The sequence below is a fragment of the Strongylocentrotus purpuratus genome, unplaced genomic scaffold (assembly GCF_000002235.5).
Source record: "Strongylocentrotus purpuratus isolate Spur 01 unplaced genomic scaffold, Spur_5.0 spur5_scaffold_7, whole genome shotgun sequence".
Classification (NCBI taxonomy): domain Eukaryota; kingdom Metazoa; phylum Echinodermata; class Echinoidea; order Camarodonta; family Strongylocentrotidae; genus Strongylocentrotus; species Strongylocentrotus purpuratus.
The window spans coordinates 13,182,451-13,207,133 of NW_022145613.1; the positions used below are offsets into that span (position 1 = coordinate 13,182,451).

The window sequence follows — 24,683 nt, forward strand, 5'->3', positions numbered from 1 at the left end:
CCCGTTGATTTAATACAGAAAACGAGCTGAAAATAACAATAAATTGACTACTTTAACAAATAAAACGCGATAACACAAATTATAATGAAAATGTAATTTGTTTAATTTACTAGAAAGAACAAAGTCTATGTCGTATTTTACTAATCAAGCTAGGCAAAATATGTGCTACTTTTAGCAGAATATAGATGGATGTAAAAGAGACGTGTTTTTCACGTGATTCTTCTTAGAACATTTTAGGGTAATAAAACAAGCATTGTTTAGTGACCTAAACGTTTAGATATGCATACATGTAGCTTTATTACTATGATATACCAATATTTCTCTGAAGAAAAAGAAGAAGAGGGGAAGAAAACAAAAAAAGGGGTGACAAAATACTGACAAAAATTGTGGAATTCCTTATGTGCTACGATTTGCATTGTACACAAATTATTTATTTAAAAAATATATCAGCAAATGTAAATGTGAGGTGAAGGACAACTTTTCTTTTGACGGATGATTATAACGAATAATGATAAGAGTAATTATAATCAACGATTGAAAACATTTAATATTTTACCATAGGAAGACTATTTTACTAAGCTTAAAAAATATTAACTGTACAAGATTTTTTTTTTAAATAACATAGGCACATGGACATGTCGGGGACACAATACCATCACTATGAACAACGGCCAAACTTTTCTACAAAAGAGATGTACATGTAAATATTTGAATTTTCTCCACAAATCTCCAAATTACTATGAGAACACATGGCATATAGAAAGACAAAATGTATCTCATATCTTCGCGTATCTTTTATGTAAAAAGTATTGTCATTCCATATCTACACCAAACAGTACAACCCATTCATAATATAAATATTCATTCACAATCAAAATATATAAACTATATGTACATGTAAAATGATGTCCCGCAAACCAGCTAATATGATTTAAAATACCACTACACATTTCAATGCCTATATGACTTGTTTTTCCTTTCATGCTTTATAAGGCCTTTCTCATTATCAATGCAATTCTCATTTGATTAAAAAGTGACCTATGCCTAAGGATATTGTAGGAACTTATGCAACAGTAACACTACGTTTCTAGTAGGGTCAGTTGACTTTTTATCACGGCAGATCAATATCACAATCGATTATCATTTTGTCAGTAACTGAATCACTCTCATATATTTTTTGTATGTATATAAAATGATAAATAAATGAAACAGAGTATATATGCAAGATATAAACATGTAACATCAGCACAACTTTAATACAAGACTTTTATTAAATTTTAATAAAAGAACGAAGAAGGATTCTTAGTTACGTAATTACGTGTTTCGTTACACTTTAAAACTAAATTCATCTCAATTAGGAGGAATTTCTTTTTAAGGGCACATGAAGTGTATCATCAGTAGCGTACTTGCCCCTAACCGAATGGAGGAGGAGGAGGGTCAGGCAGCGAGAAAATGAAAAATTATGACCTCTTTTCACACTTGATGACCCTTTACTTTCATTATTCATCTTAGTACTTAGTATAGGTAAATATTACATGAATAACTTACTCATGTCATAGAAAACAGAGAAATCATGAAAGTACTCTGGTGAAATCGGACCCCCAAAAAGAAGAAGAAAAATAGAAGAAAAATATCAAAAGTTATGGATTTTTGAAAGTTTTAATCAATATACTTATGAGAAATGAGAATTTCAAATTTGTTGAATAGATAATGTCAGTGTGATGTAGTTCAGAACAACTTTCTCAGTATTTCCAACACATAACCCTACTAACATTGAATTAAAACATAGAATGAATCGACAGGGTCTTTCCTTCCTTGAGGACCTTCAATAATATACTTTCACTAATATATTTGAGAAGTGGCCCAGGGGAGACGGCGCTTCGGGGAAAACAGAATTAATGATATTTTTGTACGAGAAAAACGAGGAGTTGTTTATGAAAACAGCACGATCTACTGACAAAATTGCCATTGCGAGATGCACATAATAGTTCAAACATTAAAAACTCTTTTATTGTTTGTCCGTTTTAGTTTACCATTCCGTTTCTTCTTTTTTTTTTGCTTTCATAACAAAAGCTTACTACAAAGGCTACAAAACTTAGAAAGAGACTAGGTCTGGTCTATTCCATTGTATGGAGCAGCAACGTGGACATTAACAAAGAATATGGAAAATCGAGTGTACTGGAGAAATAGTGCATATGGAGGGCTCAAACAAAATATCGTAATAGGAATGGTTGACTATAAATCATGCATAATGAAACAAAATGAAAATCAAATATTCCATCAAAATCTAAATATATTACAAACATTAAATCAAAATCTAAATATATTACGAATATTACATCAAAATCTGAATATATTACATATATTACGTTAAAATTTAAATATATTACAAATATTAAAAACATTAAAAACCTTGTGTGTCATCAAAAAAGAGAGGGAGAGAGAGAAAGAGAAGGACGGAACTAGAAAGAGGAATAGAAGGAAGAAGAAAAAAGAAAGAAAAGTTGATAAGGGAATATAGGAAAGATTGGAGGAGAGGGGTAGAGAAGAACAGAGTAGAACAAGAAAAATAAAAAGAGAGAAGAATCGCACAGTCTTGAGGAATGTTTTTATCAAAACCGGAAAAAAGAAGAAAAGCGAGCCTCTGCTATAAAAGTGCACCTCAAGTTGAAATATGAATTAAAAAGTAAAAATAAACGGTTTCAAAATTTATATATCAACGTCATTTTAAAAATTCGTTAAATTCAAAAGAGTAAAGTTATGCCAATTCCACAACACATCCAAGTTCAATGCAAATAATTTTGTAACTCAAAAGGAGTATATGTAGAACCCTATGTGTGAACCTTTTTCATTTTCGGAATTAGGAACCATGGGAAAGAAGACATGTATCTAGTGGGTCTTCCCAATCGACACCACGGAATTTTATTGTACATGTACACTGTTGGTAATACTAGATAATAGTATACATTCTCGGATTTTAATGACTAATAGTTTGTGAGTGTTTGTTTTGCGTTACTGCTAAAGCATATGTATGCTACTACTATGCTAATCAACTAGGGGATCTACGTCCTTAAGTCATAACTGACAGTAATGAGGATTAATGCCTCATAAAAGGGCTTTCATATAGCACATCGACACGGTTTTGATCTTGGGGGCTCACAGTAACGAGGCCACTGAATCATGACTGTATGAGCGGGGGCTAAAGTACGTCGCCGCCCCCACAAATAAATAAAAAACAAAGAAAATGCAATAAGTTAACAATAATTCATTGCATTTTGCACCGACCCCCCGAATACAAAAAATATCCTCTATGTGGGCATGTCTTGAACCATAATAAATGGCCCTACAGAGGAATTTTTTCTGTTGGGAACCGGGGGAAAATGCAATAAATTATTGATAATTTATTGTATGTTCTTCACGGGGGTATTTGTGGGGGCGGCGACGTACCCTAGCCCCGCTGCGTACAGTCATGATTGAGTGGCTAAGCAATGGCCTCGTTACTGTGAGGCCCCAGAATAAAAACCGTGTCGATCAGTTATATTAGTGTCCTTTTGTGAGGCATTAATCCCCATTACTGTCAGTTGTGGCTTAAGGACGTAGGTCCCCTAGTTGATTAGCATAGTAGTACACACATGATTTAGCAGTCACGCAAAACAAACACTCACAAATTATTATTCAATAAAATCTGAGAATGTAGAGGTATACTATTATTTAGATCTTTTAAGAATAAATCATTGTCAAAATCATTTCATAAATTGGGGTAAAAATAATTCCACCTTTATGACCAACAGTATATATTCCATAGAGTGAGCGGGGTCTACAGATAAATTTGTCCTCTGTAGTAATAAGTATCTCGAAGCGGTATTCTATTCATTCGGTGATTACCACTCTGCAGAGGTTCGTGGCTCTGTAACATAAACAAAAATTGACTACAAGTTAAACAAGTTATTCATGTTCATCAATTTGTTTTCTTTTTTAGTCGATATATATATCTGAAACATTTTTTCTTTAGCTAGCAGTTAACCCAAATGATTGGCTACATCTAAAGAAACCTATATTATTAGCAAGAACAACAGCAACAATTCAATTTAATTAATTCATTTTCCATTTTTAAACAATGTGAATACTTGGGCAAACACAGCAATGTGTCGTCAGTCACATGTCTCCGTTGTATTACGCGCGTGCGATGTTGTTGGGTACAGGAACCGGAAATCGCTCCTTTGTACTCCTTCGCCGATAGATGGCGCAATTGGAAATACATTACAGCATGTCGGTAAAATATCCCGCTTTTAGCTTTTTAATCTGTGTGCACACTGATGAACAACCCACATACACTTATCACAGTATTTTAGAGTTCTGTGACACTTACAGGCGCACGTCCAGTGAAGGAGGGTCCGGTCTTGAAATTTTGGCTGGCCCTCCTCTGCTCTCGACTCTTGTACTGAGTAAATAAAGCCATGTCCCTGTCCATATTATCATTACGATGGGAACGGTCCCGACTTCTGTCTTTGTGATGTGCAATTGGGTTTTCTGGTAAACAACAACGACAACAACAACTCCCGATTATATATGCAGAGAAATCTCAGTTACAAAGAAACCAATTATGCCCTCAGATATGAATAGTCTAACACTAAGCACTGTAAACGAAATTTATTAATGGTGGACTTCAAATGTATCAAATTACCAACCAACTTACTAGGACTGAACACATTCATTTTTTTTTCAATATTGTCTGAATCAATGGATAATAGATGTTGGTCTTGTTGGAATATAACAATTTGGTGCATACTGGGAAGGGTCAGGAGGGAAGTTGGGTGGGGGGCCTTACAATGTTAAGCAGAGGGATGAGAAGGGGAATAGGATAGTTTGTACCAGTGGCGGATCCAGGGGGGGGGGCCCGGGGGGCCCCCCCCCCCCCAAAAAAAATCATGTAAAATCACGTGATTTTTACCTTTTTTGGGGGTTGAGCGCCAGGGGGGGGGGGGGGGGGGGGTGCAAATTGAATTTTTTTTGAGGATCAAAAAAAAAAAATGTGCTCACTACCCCCCCCCCCCCCCCCCCCCCCCCCCCCCCCCCCCACTGAGCGAATTTGGCCGGCGTGTTTTTCAAATTTTCGGGAGCAAAAAAAAAAAAAAAGTTGGGCCCCCTCCCCTAAGAAATCCTGGATCCGCGCCTGGTGTGTACACAACTATGGTTACATAATTGTAATATTATGTGTTGTATTCAAACACGTTTCATCATTTATTGATTTGTACATTCGCTTATCCTTATTTCATATAAACATATAAGGCCAAATAAAAAAAAAATGTTTAGCGTCCCGTTTTTACGAAAAATAGGAAGGAGGAGGCCCTTTTTTTTTTTTTTTCTTCTTCTTTCAAAATGGCCGCTCAAAATGGCCGCTCGGTACATTTTCCCTTACATTCGGGCTATTTTCCAAGAGGGCAGGCGACAATTTTTTTTTTTTTTTTTTAAATCAGAAAAACATCCATTTTAGCAGTGTTTTTCATGTTTTTTTTCTTTCAAATTTTTTTTTTTTTTTAAATCAACAAATTTCAAAAAAAAAAAAAAAAATAGGAGGCGGCCCCTAAAAAAGAAGCGGGTGGGGACACTAAACATGTATATTTTTTTAATGGCCTAATAATATAATAAATATTGACACAAGACAATAATTAAAAAAAAAAGAATCTGCTGACTAATACTATCACAATATTTTGGCCTGTAACAATAAACCATGATAGGCTAAAATACATTACAAACTGGACTTTCGGCTAATCATTTATATATATATTTCAGGCCAATACGTTAACTGTGAAGTGTACATATATATTTATATAATTATATGGAGAAAAAATATTGCAACCAACCAACCTCGTGAAGGCACCCGATGATCTCTGGAATTATAATCTCTGGTCCTAAACGTAGATGTTGGCCTAGAATGACCCCGGCTGCCTTGGTATTTCATCATCATTCTGTTTCTCAAAGCGTGCATGCAGAGGACCAAGATCAGAATGAAGAAGAAAAGTGCACCTGCTGTTGTTCCGACGATCACTGCAATAGAAGAATTTATCATATTTTTTTGTTTAGACAAGGAAAATCACTACCCAATTCTGACTAGCCAAACACCTTTTGTCATCTCTAGTAATATAGCAGGTACACATAATGGGGCATCGTCTACAACAAGCGGTCATGTTAATTTTTAGCCGTATTACCTCAATCTATTCAAGTCTTTAATAGTGGCTTTCATGTAACCTGAATACCTACAACGGTTTTTATGATATATGAGCAAAACGCCGAAGTAATCTAACTAGAAATGGTATGACCAATTCCTACGCATTAGAGGGCATATATTTTGTTGGATAAATTTCAAAAATATAATAAAAATGAATGCATGGCATACATGCACTTGTACCATGGCCCAAATAACTAATCATAGACCTGTTAAAACTACGATGTTAAATGTATGAATATATTTGTAAACAATACAAGAATGTGATGGTTTTTCATAAAACGCAGGATGGGAATAAATACTCAATCAAGATGAAAATAAAAAATGTATCTTATCAAGATAGGTCTTTGATCCTGAAATTATCATGAATTGATTATATCATAATGATATTAATAATAATAATGATGAATATATAAAATAGAGATAATAACAATAATAATTGAATTAATAGTAACGATAACAACAATTAATTGTTTCTGTTTACATATGGTGTTTGTGGATGTCTGACAGCGGTCCCCGGTCCAGCCCTCGGTACATCTAACGATTAAACAAAATCAGACGAATGTGTATAAACAAAAAGAAAAGCAAAGCAATATAAATAACATGGTGCATCATCTAATGAAATGTGTCGATGTCGATGACATACTACGTAATCCGATATATATTTAGACCACCGTTCACTTGATTTTTGACAAAGTGTGAACGCTAAAAGTGTCCTTCAGATAGTATCATTGTGCCTCATAATATTTACCCACAGTTTTCTGTTTTACCTGTAGTTTATTTAATGAGTTCTAGTATAAAATTATGACGATCATTTGAAGAAGAAAAAAGGTAGTCTTGTAGCGAACTGAAAAAGAAAGGTCTTGTGCGTAAACTTTAAAAAAAATAGTTCACAGTTTAATCATTCCAATATATTCCTATGTTTCACAATGTAGCACTCGTGGAAAGCCGGCTATTAAATGTACCAATATGCACTTGTGGCAAACAAAAGATAAAAGTTGAGAACCTACCTGCATCTTGCCCCTGATCCATCATTTGTTATTATACAGCTACCGCCGTTTTCACAGGTCAAGTCTTCACAGGGGACTGCACACAATAGGAAATATCGAGAACCAAAGTTATACGGATTCCATAATTATATGTAATTAAGACATAAAGGACACTCTTTTATGGAAAGTACTAAGCGTCTAATGAAGCCGAATATGCAATGGCTATTTAATTAATAGAAAAAGGAATATGGGAATGCTATAGAATGGACACTTTTTGCATTGAATGTTTTTGTTTGCATAATTATGGATAACTTAGGGATGAAATGAACCTAGGACTAAACTGAGATATTAAACATAGTGAGTGAATTGAGTGTCAGTTTATGCTTGTTACACACTTGTAGTCTTTTAGTTGACGTGGGATTACGACTTGCGCTGGTTTTACGATGCAATACTATGTATTCACAATCCCTAGCGCCATCTAGCGACAACCGTGTTTATTTGATTTCATGTGATGCATTATGGTAAAAAGTAGACAAAAAATAAGCTGTGGCATTGTTTTATACAATAAGATATTTGGGAATTTATGAGAATTTTTGGTCAGGGGTCATTTATTATCAACAAAGAAGGTTTGATGGGCCTATTCTATGTAAAAGTGTGCCCTGATGCTAGAAAGAAGTGGTCAACTTGACCCCCATCAACAACAATATTAATGGTAATTTCGGTCACTTTTTTTGCCCAACAATTATTATTTGTATTGTCAGAATCAATATTGATGGGTGGGTTTCGACATTCAAATTTAATATAAAAATGTGCCCTGATATCAAAATAATCAATCTCAATAAATGAGTTTACACACTTCGGATCACTTTGTCATTTCGATCGGTGGCTAGTCTTTTGGTACATGTAGTTTAAAAATGTCGATGAGCGAGCTGAAAAATTGACCTGTCGCGGCTTGACGTTGGGGGCGTTGTCAATTGTGAATCAACCCTATTAAATTATTGGCGCATGAATTCACTGTCTCCTTACAATTAAATTTACTAACGCCTGGATGATAACGCAATCTGAATGTTAAACCGTGTGCAATAGGTCGCATATCGTTCAAAAAAAAACTCACATGAAATGTTGAACGCGGTGAGTGATGTAAGGAACAGTCCGGAACCGCTAGTGATCTCAGCATCAGATGTCAATGCGCTTCTGAAAATTTCATTAGCTTCCACTTCAGTTATGCTCGATGTTGGATTGAAAATGAGAATGAAATTGGCAATGATACTTCCACTCCTGAAGGATACGACTCGTGAACCGATAAAACCCGATGTGTTTTGATATATCTTATCGAGCTGAGGAAAACAAGATGATGGGGTTGAGGAGAATAATGAGAGACGAAGACAATAAAAATAAATAATTTCATTGAGTGGATTTGCCCAATCGAAATTAGTTGCGGACGTGTCATATACCAAAATGTGTTCACTTAAGAATCTTCTGGTAAGACCGATGTATTTGGTGGTCGCGCTTGAAGAAAGTAACATTCTTACCGTATAGTTTACACAGTGTCATAATCAACCATAACAAATGGGAAATTCATACTATATACATGAATTTCTATAAAACTCTGAACTTGGTTTGTATCAAAGGGGAAACACAGTGCTAAAAGAAAATAGCCCCGGACAAACAAACCAACAAACTTTTGATCTTCAGGATTATGAAAAATACAAAACGCACACAAACACACGCACACGTACACACTCTCACTCACACACACATGCACACACACACACACACACACATATATTATAAGACATATACTAGTCTCAAACATATTGTTTGCCATTAAAGTAAGTGAATCAAGATAAGTAACATTCCCCCCCCCCCCCCCAAGGTGCAAACAACAAGAAAAGAAGAAACGAACCTTCACAGAATTCTTGCGAAAGAACTATCTTAAAGTTTATTTTATTTCGCTCTCTTACCTGTGCTTGGAGCTCCAATGCAACGTTTTTAAATGTCTTAGTTGTGTCATCCAATAGGTCTTGTATAAACGTTGCTATGGTACCATTAATTCTTGCCAGAATCACATTTCCAGGCAGTGCATAATTTACTATTCCAAGAGAAGAAAACAAATCAAAAGAAAAAGATACTAAATGATCTAAATGACAAGTCACATTACAACAGCTCTTGACGTTTATGAAACACTTATGAAGATTTAATGAAAATTACTAAAAGATATTTTGAAAACTTCCTTTTTAAATGAAAAAAATTAGTTATCCTGAATAGATGATGAAATAAATCTTACATCTAAAACCACGCTTATAAAGCGGTGCACTAATCTCGTACGCTTCTTTGTAAGCATACTAGTCCCTAGTCTCATTTTAGGCCTACATTAATTGATTGGTTATCTCATTCCGTGACGATATCATTACAAGTATCTTAGCTGAATGAGATCTTGTTCGGTAAAGAATTCGAATTTTCCGGTGCTATTTTAAAATTTTGAAATTTGTTATATTTAAACAATATATACTCGGGCCATGTTGGATTTAAATCGATTCAGGTAGAAATAAAAATTTCAAGCGAATAATTAAAATTAGTTTCTTTAAAATAGGCCCACCTCTTTGTTTAAACTTGATTTCTACGTCTTAAAGGTACTATGTCCTATTTGCAGGCCCACACAAAATGAAAAGGTTAAATTCCAATGGCATTTGAAAGATAATATTAATTAGAACTTCCCTAAACAAGGTTGGGCTTGAAAATGTCTTTAAGAGGGAAAATAATGACTATTAGTTGTCGAATGGTCTGAGCTATAGAGCCAGTAAAGTATTAATCTGATTTTCACACCATTGTACCGAATGGTCGTACGTTTTATGCTGCGCAAATATTCAATCAGTTTAATTTTGGCCATTACAAGAAGTGGGTTATTGATGTAGACAAATGCTCATGTACCCTTTACAGCTCATTTCATGTATGTTATTACCAAAGAAGGAAAAAAGCCAATCAGTCACTAAATAGTGTATGACAGTGAAGTCTAGCAAGTAAACGGTTTCCTTGCATAATATGAATATTAGAACACTGCTAACGTTTAAACTTCACAGATAGGACATACATTACATATTCATAATTCCTGCAAAGTTCTACATAATTTAATGCTGGCTGCAAAAGGGACATAGTATCTTTAAGGTGGGCAGAATTTTCAAAAAAATTGTTTGTTTTTGTTTGTATTTAGTTTATTTAATGCAGACCATAACTTATTCTGTTCACGTCATACATAACGTTTTAATGAAGCTTGTAAGTTCTTTTCACTAGCCAGAGATATAGAGTATTTAAGATGCATTTTCTTTAAATTTTGATATGATCATGGGCCCTACTACAGATGGACTAAAAATTAAAGTCTTTCTTTGACCACATCATGACCACCGCCACCTGATAATAGGGACTTTTAGATTTGCACGACGAGAACGTGGACTGCTATGTGTGACATCCTTTTAAGGCAATGTGACATCCTTTTAAGGCACTGCCAGTTCCTTAAAAGGACGACACATTGCCTTAAAAGGATGTCACACGTGGCAGTCCACGTTCTCGTCGTGCAAATCTAAAAGTCCCTAATGTGTATGTTGATGAGGATATTCATTTGACGCGACAATGTTGATTATGTAATCACGCACCATCACAGACAACAGAACCTTTCACATTTCTTCAGATTCTTTTCGCTGGGCCAGGGCACAGAGTGTAGTTTCAGGAAAAATATCGTGATTCAAGACCAGTTAGAGGAGCAGTGAACCCCAAAGTATGACAATTTGTGTGGTATTAGATTGATTATTAAAGAAGTGGACACTGGTGGGCATACATCTGGGCTTGCCAAACTTTCGAAGAACACATATTCTTTACTGTCCTATTACCTTCTATTTCCTGGAAATGGATAGGGTAAGTTTTAAAATGAAGTTTAAAATCATTGTGTTGCGGCCAAATTTACAGGTTTCTCTTGTAAATTACTTCTAATTTCCTATTGAAAACTTCATATACGTCAATATTGATATGTACGACACAACTGCACATGCATTTCCGTGATATTTTAGCGATTCAGTTTCTTTTGCACAGGCATTTTGTAGAGTTCCAGTCACGGTTCTGTTTTTGTTAAGGCTGACTGGCGGTGGTCGTGATGAGACCAAAGTTTGGAAGCATGTTTGGAATGTCATTATGATAATTTCGACAGAGTCACGTGCATGCATGTATTATGGTACCGATCAGTGTCCATTTGTAGTAGGTCCAATATGATAAGATATATGTAGGTAAATACATTTGATTTCTGTGCACTAAACTTCCAGGAGTGTAGGGAACATCTATTGAAAGACAGAAATTAAAAACACCCAACATTTGATCACCTTTTTACTTGATGGAGCTGTCTATTAAAAACCATTCATATGTAATTGATTCACCTGTTAGATTGCTTGTGACATTTAGAACAAACTCGATGGTTTTTGACAAGACTCCATCTGTTGCGTTAATCCTGATGTTGTTAACACCAGGCGACAGACTTGCTGGCTGAAATTCTTCCATTCCATTAACAACAATGGGGTCATATGTGATGTCACCATAGAACGAGAAATTGTAGGAGGTCAGGCCCTCGTTGAGGCCGCCAGCGAAATATAGAAAGAATGTGTTTCCGTCAGAAACAGCGAATGCCTGCACAATCTTGACCGGCAACTCTCTCACTTTAGAGGAAAAAAAATGAGGAGAGATATTAAAAATAAAATTAGGCTCAGAATCACATGAAATATATCACAGATAAATAAATAAATGGATGAAAAATACAAATGAAATTAATATAATGGTATCAAATAAGGGTTTGAATCTAATTTATTTTGGCGGGAAAGAATGTTTCTAAAAAGAGATGGATTAACTGGCGTTTGTCTTAGCTAGCATTCTGACCAGTAATGTCACATCTTACCTTCTCTGCAATGTACGTTTATATATCCCACATTTGTATTTCGTTACAGATATAAGATATATATATATATACGTCGTTTTTTGTATTATAATTCTCCAATACATTTTGAATAAGACAGGTAGTATGTGTAGGTTGTTATACTCCAGGTGACATGTTTATTCTCAACGTATAAAACGCATTCACAGCGATTAGTTTTCCTCATATATATTAATTTTTCATGATGTATCAGCTCATTAATACAATGAATATTTGCATTACTGATGACAACACGAGGGCACTAACAATGCCCAGTGCACCTCTTACCATGTTTGTTTATGCCTTATGTCTCAGTCACATTTGCCGCCGTGGCCGTGCGGTATAGACTTTCTACGACCCATAGCTATTATAAGGCAGACTCAGCATTCCCACCGGCACATACGGTAGCGGTCCCATATATAAGGATAGCCGCACGGCGTATTTTGGATTTGTGGAGACAGAAAACCTGCGGCTGCCGTACGACCTTTGAAGTGATGACGCATGGTCGCCTTAAAGCTACCCTAGGGCGGCCGTGGAATTCCTGCGGCCGCCGCAATTTTGTAGGTTCTACAAAAGTCAATTTTAATTCATAAGGCCCTAGGGCAGCCGCACTGCAAACACACAAGGCGTCCGTACGGCCGACGTATGGTCGCCGTGGAACCGCTCTGAATGCCTAGATTGCATTTGGCCTGCGATTAGTCTACGGAGCCCGTATCCTGCCCGTATCCCCTTTTCCGTGTGGCCTCCATACGGCGGCAGAAGGCTTTTGTTTCGCGGAACTTGAAATATCGTAAGCCCGTAGCCCGTAGACATGTAATATGTTGCATCGCACGATCCACGCACGGGAATCGCGCGGAAGCCTCGCGATGATCGTAAAGCAAACGCACGATTTCTCGGTGAACATGAAGAAAACAAGTTAAAAAACACCACATCTTCTCGCTCTACCTCTGCACGGAAGCTAGACGGGCTCCTTACGATTTCCGTGCCGAGGCTGCGGAGACTGCACGGGCGCGCTAGCGCATATATATTTTTTTATACAACTGTTTAGCCAGTTCAGTCAAATATACTGGGCGAACGACTAGAGAGTCTTTTGGATTGTTAGAGCTGTACAAACTCGCGCGTGTAGCTAGCAGATTGGCTACATTTATTAAGGTGTTTGAAGCCCTACACAATTCCTTTTTCCCTTATGTATTTCTGTGTTTTTCCTTCATTCTATCCTCTTCTCTTTCGTCATGTATTTCTTTGTTTTCTAGCTTCAATCTATTCTGTAATTTGTCGTTATGTAGCGGTTATTGTATGCCCTATTTCTTTGTTCTTCCTTTAATCTATATCCTCTTCTCTTCCGTTATGTATTTCTTAGTTTTTCCTTTGATCTATCCTCTTCTCTTTCCTTAATATTTCCTTGTTTTTCTTCTCCATATCCTCTCCACTCTCCTCATGTATTTCTTCGTTTTTCCTTTTTTGTATCATCTAGTCTTCCCTTGGACATGTACGTGCTTGCACATTATATTGTGCACACTACCGTGTGAGTAAAAAAAAAGTTTACACCGAGAAAATTGCTAATTATTTTAAAAATCATAAATGAACAGTAAATTATTATACAACTTTTGAAAGAGTGTTTTTTTTGTGTGTGGTATGTGTTCACGTTCGGATGAACAAGAGGCATTTTCGCGAACAAATTCCTAGAGGTGCTCTGGTAAAAGAGTCTAAGTCGTCAGCGCACATTTACAATCACTAGCAGCAATATGTCAAGCACGTACACACAGGGAAGGGAAGATGATAGAAACGGGGATAGAAAAGGGAAACAAAGAAATACATCAGGAGAGTGAAGAAGATATGGAGAAGGAAAACATATGAAATATATGACGAAAAAGATATGGACGGACTCAGGGATTAAAACAAAGACCAAAATAATGAAAGAGAAAAGGATAGATTGCAGGAGAAATAAAGGGAAAAACAAAGAAATACATGACGAAAGAGGTGAGGATAGATTGAAGGACTCTAGCTAACGATCAAAGAAATACATAACGAAAAACAAAGAAATACATGACGAAAGAGAAGAGGATAGACTCAATGATTAAAACAAAGAAATACATAATGAAAGAGAAGAGGATAGACCCAATGATTAAAACAAAGAAATACATAACGAAAGAGAAGAGGATAGCCTCAACGATTAAAACAATTAAATACATAACGGAAGATAAGAGGATAGACTAAATGATTAAAACAATTAAATACATAACGAAAGAGAAGAGGATAGCCTCAACGATTAAAACAAAGAAATATATAACGGAAGATAAGAGGATAGACTAAATGATTAAAACAATTAAATACATAACGGAAGATAAGAGGATAGACTCAAGTCAACGATTAAAACAAATACAAAACGAAAGAGAAGAGGATAGACTCAATGATTACAACAAAGAATTACATAACGAAAGAGAAGAGGATAGACTCAATGATTAAAACAAAGAAATACATAACGAAAGAGAAGAGGGTAGACTCAATGATTAAAAGAAAGAAATACATGATGAAAGAGAAGAGGATAAACTCAAGGATAAAAACAAAGAAATACAAAGCAATCCAAAAATAATGATCGTGCAGCAAACGCACGATTTTTAGGTGAAGATGGAGGCAAAACACGCTCAAAAACGGCACGGCGTCTGCACGGTCATCGCGTCTTCTCCACGCAAACTTTGCACGGAAGCTGCACGGGCTCCGTACGATTTCCATGCGGAGGCGGCGAAGACTGCATGGTTACTGCATTGAAGTTGCACGATTTCTGTAAAATCTCCGAGCAGCCTCTGTACGGATTTGCCCCGGCCTGCCCCTGAGGGCCAATACACAAAAAATGGCACGATGCTCGTAGATAATGTAAACACAAACATCGTAGGCCGTAGCCTCCTACGATGCCTCCAAAATCGCACGAAAAATCGTAGACTAATTTATCGTACGGGATTAGTTCACATTTGTCCCGGGCGTCATACGATAAATTGGTCTACGATTTCCGTGCGATTTGGGGGGGGGGGGCATTGTATGAGGCTACGGGCTACGATGTTTGTGTTTACGTTAACTACGAGCATCGTGCCATTTCTTGTATTGGCCCTCGTGGGAAGGCCGAGGCCAATCCGTACAGAGGCTGCTCAGAGATTGTACGGAAATCGTGCAATTTCAGTAACAATTGGAATGTCCGAAGTACCAAGCTTCTACTAGGCATTTCCATCAACCAATTTTTGTACATGGGCAATGCAGAAAGCGTTATGTTAGGGTGTGTAATAATAAAAACTCACTTTGTATATCGATATAAAAGATGGTGCTATTGATGTTTCCAGCTGAATCGGTGACAGTTGCTGATATTTCATTGACACCTGGATCTAACCTTTGACCCGGTTGCTTTGGAGCAAAATCAACCCGAAGTGACGGCAGCTCATCGACGTTATCCAAAACAGTAGCGTCATAATTATGCACAACGTTACCAAACGGTACAGTAATGTTGGAACACGTTATAAACGGGGATTCAACATCTGTCAAAGTAAATCGATGAATATGATGCTGTTAATTTATATAAATGTTTCATGATATACCGAAAAGTATGATTGAATAATTCCAATTTTTTTTTTTGCCATATCTAGGATTAAAATCGATATGTATGTATGTGTGTGTACAAGTGTGGCCTAGTGAATAAACCATCGTACTGGAGATTCTAATATCTGGCATTAAAGCCTCGGTCACAAATGCCATTACGAACTGCTACGAACGCCGTACGATTTTCAGACAATGGAAATTCAGAAAGACAATGGAAAAACGGGAAGATTCGTACGAACGCATCGTTCGTACGAACCTTTGTGACCGTAGCTTACGTTCTTTGCCAACACATAGCCTTATATTGCTTGGAATATTTTTGTTTTACCCAATTTATGGAATTATTTTTAAAATAATTTAAAAATAATAGATCTAGATAATAGTATACATTCTCAGATTTTATTGAATAATAATTTGACAACGTGTGTTTTGTGTGACTGCTAAAGCATGTGTATGCTACTATGCTTATCAAATAGGGGACCTACGCCCTTAAGTAATAAATGACAGTAATGAGGATTAATGCCCCACAAAAGGGCACTAATATAGCACATCGAAACGGTTCTGATCCTGGAGCCTCACAGTTACGAGGCCATTGCTTTGTCACTGAACCATGACTGTACGCAGCGGGGGCTAGAGTAGGGGGCGGTTTCTATAAATAAAAAAAACGGTCCCCAACATAAACAAATCCTCTGGATGGCCATGCATTATGGCTCAAGGAATGGACACACAGAGGGTTTTTTATGTTGGGAACCGGGGTAAAATGCAATCAATTATTGAAAAATTATTGCATTTTTTATTTTTTTTATTTATTGTTTATTATTATGAATTTGAAGAGTCTGTATAGTGTGAGATCCAACTTAATTGGAAATGTCTACAGGAGCCCAAGTTCTTCTGACATAAACTCTAGAAATTTATGCTCCTTGATGACAGAGGCAAGCGACAGAAATGGTGATCTGATGATAGTGGGAGACCTGAATCTTAGAGACATTGATTGGGCTAGAAACGTCGCAAATTGCTCAGAAGACCACCCAGCTTGTTACATACTGGATAACATTAATGATCTATACTTGAGCCAGCGTGTTACACAGCCAACAAGATTTAGAGAAGGACAGAGGGAAAGTCTGCTAGACCTGGTGCTTACCAACAATGATGAGACCATTGACATCGTTAACGTCAACCCACCCATAGGAAAGAGTGACCATGGAGTACTTTGCTTCCATGTAAACCTAGGAGAAGTGGCTAAGAAGAACAGAGCTACATACAAATACTACAAAGGAGATTATGGTGCCATTAAAGAAGACATAAAGAAAGTCAATTGGGAAACAGAGCTAACAAACTTGAACATTGAGAAGTCATGGAAACTGTTTGAACGCACTGTTAAACAGAGTATAGACAAGCATATTCCTTAAGCCAAAATAGGACAAAGTGCTCAATCATCATGGATGACTCTAACCACAAGAAAACACCTAAAGGATAAGCATAAAGCCTGGAACAAATACCAAAAGAACAGTACTGCGGACAACTGGAGGATATACAAAAAGGCTCGAAATGCAGCCACAGAGGAGGTGAAAAAGTCAAAACAAGATTTTGAAAGACAGATTGCAAGAGAAATCAAGGAGAATCCTAAAAGTTTTTGAGTTATGTGAAGAAAGGAACAGCAAGTCGCTCACGAATTCCTCCTCTACTAAAACAAGATGGATCACTTGCTTATAATCCAGAGGATCAAGCAGAAACACTAAATGACTTCTTCATTAGTGTATTCACAACAGAGGATACAAACCAGATCCCGAAGCCAGTGCCATTAGAGGTGGCAGAGAGCCCGGAAGAGCTAGAATTATCTGAGGACACCATCCTAAAACACCTCAAGACACTGAAGCCTGACAAATCCCCTGGTCCAGATGAGATACACTCAAAGGTACTGAGAGAGGCTGCAGATGCTATATGTATTCCACTTTATCTGATTTTCAAGAAATCCATGAATGAGTACCAACAGCATGGAAAAATCCAATGTTGTCCCATTACACAAATCAGGACGTAAGGATGGCAGTGGTAATTACAGACCAGTGAGTTTGACATCTGTAACTTGCAAAGTCATGGAAAAGATAGTGAGAGATAAGATAGCAGAGCACATGGAAAAGAATGAGTTTTTTTCTGCCAGACAACATGGATTCAGAAGTGGAAGATCATGTGCTTCACAGTTATTGGAGGTATTAGAGACATGGTCAAAACTTGAAGACCTTTCAATACCATTTGACTGCATTTACCTAGATTTTGTGAAAGCTTTTGACAGTGTCCCTCACATGAGGCTGATTGCGAAGATTGAAGCATATGGAATTCAAGGGAAACTCTCCAAGTGGATCAAAGCCCTATTGACATGTAAAACGCAAAGAGTTAGAGTAGATGGAGCCTACTCATCATGGAAAAATGTAACAAGTGGCATTCCGCAAGGGTCTGTGCTCGGTCCGATCTTGTTCCTCATCTACATCAACGATCTTCCTCTAGCAGTAAACTCTAGTGTTGCGCTGTTTGTCGATGACACCAAAGTATATGGACCGGTAAAGGGTGCTGTAGATGTCAACAAATTGCAATATGATATTGATGCTCTGATGGAATGGTCAAAAAGATGGCAGCTACCTTTCAACGAATCCAAGTGCAAGGTCATCCACTATGGATACAAAAACCCCAGAGAAAGCTATTCCATCAACAAAGAGACAAACGCCATGATAAATGACGTAACTGAGGAAAAAAAACCTGGGAGTCACTTTTGACCCGTCCTTGAAATTCAGCCTGCATGTCGGAAAAATTACAGCCGAGGCAAAATCCATCCTTGGGCTCCTCAAGAGAAATTTTCATCACCTTGATGAAAAGTCATTGGTTCTCCTGTATAAAACCCTGGCACGACCTAAGTTAGAGTACTGCTCAACAGTATGGAACCATCTTTTAAATAAGGACAGGGATAAGTTGGAAAAGGTACAAAGGAGGGCTACAAAACTCGTCAAAAGTGTGAGACACTTAAACTACTCAGAGAGACTCAAAGCACTGAAAATCCCCACTCTACAGTTCAGACGGAAACGATCTGATATGATTCAAGTATTCAGAATAATTCACCAGTTTGATAATCTTCAAAAACAACATTTCTTTAGCAGAACAAAGTGCAGTCGCACACGTGGTCACTCACTTAAGCTTTACAAGCTAAAATACCGGAAGACACTAAGGAAAAACTCATTCAGCCAGAGAATAATCAATGTGTGGAATGGTCTTCCAGGCGATGTTGTGGAGAGTACCACTATCAATCGTTTCAAATCTGGGCTTGAGAAATGGTGGAAAGATGCCCCAGATAAATATGATGACAACCCCAACCAAACGAAACCATGAATAATCCTGGATCAAGTGAATTACAAGTGAGTTATATAACACAATACGTAGTAACGTTACACGTATGAGACAACAAAAGGCAAAAATGCATTTGACAGAGCAACTTTATATTTGCATATTTTGTCTAATATCTTGTTGGCACTTATTATCAAATATTTATGAATTAGAAAGTAAACTCATTTTCGTAATGACGATTCACTTCCTGTTTAAAGCCCAAGTCCACTCCAAAAATATCTTACTTTCAATAGAACCAGAAAAATCAGACAAACTAATCAAAAAAAGTTTGAGCAAAATCGGATAACTAATAAGAAAGTTAAGAATTTTTAATGACATGACAAACTTTGAAAATCACTACACAATTTTGGCAACTCACTCAGGAGTCTGTGACGTATGGTCCTCACTATCCACTAATTATTTTCTGTATATTGATAATATAAATTTCCTATTTTCACCCTAAGAATCTTATTTCTTCACACCAGCACCCAAGTTAGATTGTTAGTAATATGTGTTTATGTGGATGCACAATAAAGAGTAATTTTTGTCCAGGTAAATCATACAAAATTGAATTTAACAAAACTATTAGTAGAAAAATCAATAATTATGAAATACAATATTCAGAAAATAGTATCAATTCCTCAAAATACATAAAAGTTTTTGGGAAATGCCATGCACGCAATATGATACAACGCAAAGGCATGGGGAAATCAAGTTTTGGGGGATAAAAAGGAAAATTAATGGGATGTAACTATGTAAAGCAATTGTTAAGTTGTGAGGACATGACGTCACAAACTGATTACGATCTTGGCAAATTGTGTTGTGATTCTCATTGTTCCATAGTTTTACACACTTTTTCAAAAATTCATAACTTTCTTATTAGTTATCCGATTTTGCTCAAACTTGTTTTGATTTGTTTGTCTAATTTTTTTGCTTTTAATGAAATTAAGTTATTTTTGGAGTAGACTTGCCCTTTAAACGCATATTGCAATATCATTTATTCGGCTCTCTCAATATTCACCATATCTGTGAATGAAATGACATATATTACCTTGAATATTGTATGTTCCTGTGCATGTCTTATTCAATACGTCATCATAGATGAGGGCAACCACTTCATGGGTTCCTATGGACACACTGCTTCCAAGTGGGGAACCTCCTAGTGTAAGATTAACCGATACACCATCTCCGTGATATCTGTAACTATCTACAGATTTGGTGACGTTATCTGCTCCGAAATCTAGGTTAAAGGTATACGTCGCTTGGTCCACATCTGTGCTTACATTGCGATTCAAGTCTGGACAGTTCACGGGCAGCTCGGTAACTGCCAAAAAAAACATTGATAATAAAAGACGGTTGGTAACTCGTTTTGTATAGGTTGATGTAAGAAAAATTAAGTTTTCAAATTCTTAAGTTTTCGAAATTTGCGCAAAAGCTGTCTACTTTTAGGAAAGAAATTCTTTTGCTAAATTCTAATTCAAGTACCGATATCAGAAATTGTAAAATCTTAAGAATTGCAGTGCAACATACTTTATCAGGGGAGAATAAGGCCAAATAAAAGATAAAAACTTTAGCGTCCTGCCTTTTTTGAAAAATAGGAAGGAGGCGGCCCTTTTTTCTTCTTTTTTCAAGTTGGCCGCCGGTATTTTTTTTTTTTTTTTGCAAATCAGAAATAGATCATTTTAGCTGTATGTTTTTCATGTTTTCATTCAGTGAAGAAGAAAAAAAAGTAGAAGGCGGCCCCCAAAAAGGAAGCGGGCGGGGATGCTAAACATGTATATATTTTGTTAATGGCCTTATACCCTCCCGAATAGCACAGTGGGATTGGGCAAAATGTCGGGTAGCAGTTGCAAGTTCATCCAGTAAATGATTGTAACATCGCTAATAATTGCTTTATCACTGACGAATCATAATCTTCATGGAACAATGTCTCATCAGACCTACGTGTGTTCTGGACGTAGAATAGGCAGGATTCTGAGTTGTTAAATGCATCGACCGCAAACATTGTTACTGGTGTGTATCCTGGAGGAAACAGGTCAACCTCTAGTGTAACGTTATAAGTAACTCCATTTGGGTCAGTACTTGCATCTGTGTAGTTATAGGTTGTACCATTCGTCAATCCAGAAAAGGTGTTTGGCGACTCGGGAGGGAGAGTTACATTCAAACATGACACAATAGGAGGATATGTGTCTATAAGAAATGATGAAGTGAATGAAAATTTAAATTAATCGAAAGTGTTTCCATACACAAATTACAAAAAGATGTTAACATATTTTTATATTTGGAATACAATAGGCAAATGATGTTTTAATTACGTATATTTCTCAATTTTTTTTGTGATCGTGTTAAAATATGTTAAAAGAATCATTCTCGATCTTTACCCCATGCAAATAAGATGTTTACATATGTTTCTATTTGGAATATAATAGGCAATTGATGTTTTAATTACGTATATTTTTCAAAAATCTTTGTGATCGTGTTAAAATATGTTAAAAGAAATATTCTCGATCTTTTCCCCATGAAAATGAGATGCACCTAAGATGCTTATGGGTAAACGTAAACAAACATGTTCAGAACAACACTGGCGTGAATAGATCTATTCATAGTACCTTCGACAACAGAGGTCCCCGTGCATGTCTTATTCAATACGTCATCATAGATGAGGGCAACTACTTCATGGGTTCCTATGGACACACTGCTTCCAAGTGGGGAACCTCCTAGTGTAAGATTAACCGATACACCATCTCCGTGATATCTGTAACTATCTACAGATTTGGTGACGTTATCTGCTCCGAAATCTAGGTTAAAGGTATACGTCGCTTGGTCCACATCTGTGCTTACATTGCGATTCAAGTCTGGACAGTTCACGGGCAGCTCGGTAACTGCCAAAAAAAACATTGATAATAAAAGACGGTTGGTAACTCGTTTTGTATAGGTTGATGTAAGAAAAATCAAGTTTTCAAATTCTTAAGTTTTCGAAATTTGCGCAAAAGCTGTCTACTTTTAGGAAAGAAATTCTTTTGCTAAATTCTAATTCAAGTACCGATATCAGAAATTGTAAAATCTTAAGAATTGCAGTGCAACATACTTTATCAGGGGAGAATAAGGCCAAATAAAAGATAAAAACTTTAGCGTCCTGCCTTTTTTGAAAAATAGGAAGGAGGCGGCCCTTTTTTCTTCTTTTTTCAAAATGGCCGCCGGTATTTTATTTTATTTTTTTGCAAATCAGAAATAGATCATTTTAGCTGTATGTTTTTCATGTTTTTATTCAGTGAAGAAGGAAAAAAAAGTAGAAGGCGGCCCCCAAAAAGGAAGCGGGCGGGGATGCTAAACATGTATATATTTTGTTAATGGCCTTATACCCTCCCGAATAGCACAGTGGGATTGGGCAAAATGTCGGGTAGCAGTTGCAAGTTCATCCAGTAACTGATTGTAACATCGCTAATAATTGCTTTATCATTGACGAATCATAATCTTCATGGAACAATGTCTCATCAGACCTACGTGTGTTCTGTACGTAGAATAGGCAGGATTCTGAGTTGTTAAATGCATCGACCGCAAACATTGTTACTGGTGTGTATCCTGGAGGAAACAGGTCAACCTCTAGTGTAACGTTATAAGTAACTCCATTTGGGTCAGTACTTGCATCTGTGTAGTTATAGGTTGTACCATTCGTCAATCCAGAAAAGGTGTTTGGCGACTCGGGAGGGAGAGTTACATTCAAACATGACACAATAGGAGGATATGTGTCTATAAGAAATGATGAAGTGAATGAAAATTTAAATTAATCGAAAGTGTTTCCATACACAAATTACAAAAAGATGTTAACATATTTTTATATTTGGAATACAATAGGCAAATGATGTTTTAATTACGTATATTTCTCAAATTTTTTTGTGATCGTATTAAAATATGTTAAAAGAATCATTCTCGATCTTTACTCCATGCAAATAAGATGTTGACATATGTTTCTATTTGGAATATAATAGGCAAATGATGTTTTAATTACGTATATTTCTCCAAAATCTTTGTGATCGTGTTAAAATATGTTTAGAGAATTATTCTCGATCTTTTCCCCATGAAAATGAGATGCACCTAAGATGCTTATGGGTAAACGTAAACAAACATGTTCAGAACAACACTGGCGTGAATAGATCTATTCATAGTACCTTCGACAACAGAGGTCCCCGTGCATGTCTTATTCAAGAGATCATCATAGATGAGGGCAACCACTTCATGGGTTCCTATGGACACACTGCTTCCAAGTGGGGAACCTCCTAGTGTAAGATTAACCGATACACCATCTCCGTGATATCTGTAACTATCTACAGATTTGGTGACGTTATCTGCTCCGAAATCTAGGTTAAAGGTATACGTCGCTTGGTCCACATCTGTGCTTACATTGCGATTCAAGTCTGGACAGTTCACGGGCAGCTCGGTAACTGCCAAAAAAAACATTGATAATAAAAGACGGTTGGTAACTCGTTTTGTATAGGTTGATGTAAGAAAAATTAAGTTTTCAAATTCTTAAGTTTTCGAAATTTGCGCAAAAGCTGTCTACTTTTAGGAAAGAAATTCTTTTGCTAAATTCTAATTCAAGTACCGATATCAGAAATTGTAAAATCTTAAGAATTGCAGTGCAACATACTTTATCAGGGGAGAATAAGGCCAAATAAAAGATAAAAACTTTAGCGTCCTGCCTTTTTTGAAAAATAGGAAGGAGGCGGCCCTTTTTTCTTCTTTTTTCAAGTTGGCCGCCGGTATTTTATTTATTTTTTTGCAAATCAGAAATAGATCATTTTAGCTGTATGTTTTTCATGTTTTTATTCAGTGAAGAAGAAAAAAAAGTAGAAGGCGGCCCCCAAAAAGGAAGCGGGCGGGGATGCTAAACATGTATATATTTTGTTAATGGCCTTATACCCTCCCGAATAGCACAGTGGGATTGGGCAAAATGTCGGGTAGCAGTTGCAAGTTCATCCAGTAACTGATTGTAACATCGCTAATAATTGCTTTATCACTGACGAATCATAATCTTCATGGAACAATGTCTCATCAGACCTACGTGTGTTCTGTACGTAGAATAGGCAGGATTCTGAGTTGTTAAATGCATCGACCGCAAACATTGTTACTGGTGTGTATCCTGGAGGAAACAGGTCAACCTCTAGTGTAACGTTATAAGTAACTCCATTTGGGTCAGTACTTGCATCTGTGTAGTTATAGGTTGTACCATTCGTCAATCCAGAAAAGGTGTTTGGCGACTCGGGAGGGAGAGTTACATTCAAACATGACACAATAGGAGGATATGTGTCTATAAGAAATGATGAAGTGAATGAAAATTTAAATTAATCGAAAGTGTTTCCATACACAAATTACAAAAAGATGTTAACATATTTTTATATTTGGAATACAATAGGCAAATGATGTTTTGATTACGTATATTTCTCAATTTTTTTTGTGATCGTATTAAAATATGTTAAAAGAATCATTCTCGATCTTTACTCCATGCAAATAAGATGTTTACATATGTTTCTATTTGGAATATAATAGGCAAATGATGTTTTAATTACGT

At 36.5% G+C, this 24,683-nt stretch overlaps 1 protein-coding gene across 1 annotated transcript; it reads right to left on the reverse strand.

Annotated features, from left to right (window-relative positions):
- Positions 1-3,756: 3,756 nt before the first annotated feature.
- On the reverse strand, positions 3,757-12,666 carry LOC105439737. Its single transcript, XM_030974035.1, has 9 exons — positions 12,630-12,666; positions 11,637-11,912; positions 9,180-9,307; positions 8,330-8,552; positions 7,237-7,312; positions 6,711-6,763; positions 5,869-6,048; positions 4,370-4,530; positions 3,757-3,907 (listed from the first exon to the last, which is right to left on the reverse strand). The coding sequence occupies exons 1-9, from the start codon at positions 12,664-12,666 to the stop codon at positions 3,818-3,820; spliced, it is 1,224 nt and encodes a 407-aa protein (XP_030829895.1). The 3' UTR covers positions 3,757-3,817.
- Positions 12,667-24,683: the final 12,017 nt, after the last annotated feature.

Excerpts from the sequence above, each read along its gene's own strand:
- LOC105439737 (XM_030974035.1), bottom strand. The coding sequence starts at position 12,666 with ATGCGTCATCACTTCAAAGGTCGTACGGCAGCCGCAG. Across the intron at positions 4,531-5,868 it reads TCATCGGGTGCCTTCACGAG|AAAACCCAATTGCACATCAC; the intron begins GTTGGTTGGTTG and ends GTTGTTTACCAG. Across the intron at positions 3,908-4,369 it reads CCTTCACTGGACGTGCGCCT|AGCCACGAACCTCTGCAGAG; the intron begins GTAAGTGTCACA and ends TTTATGTTACAG.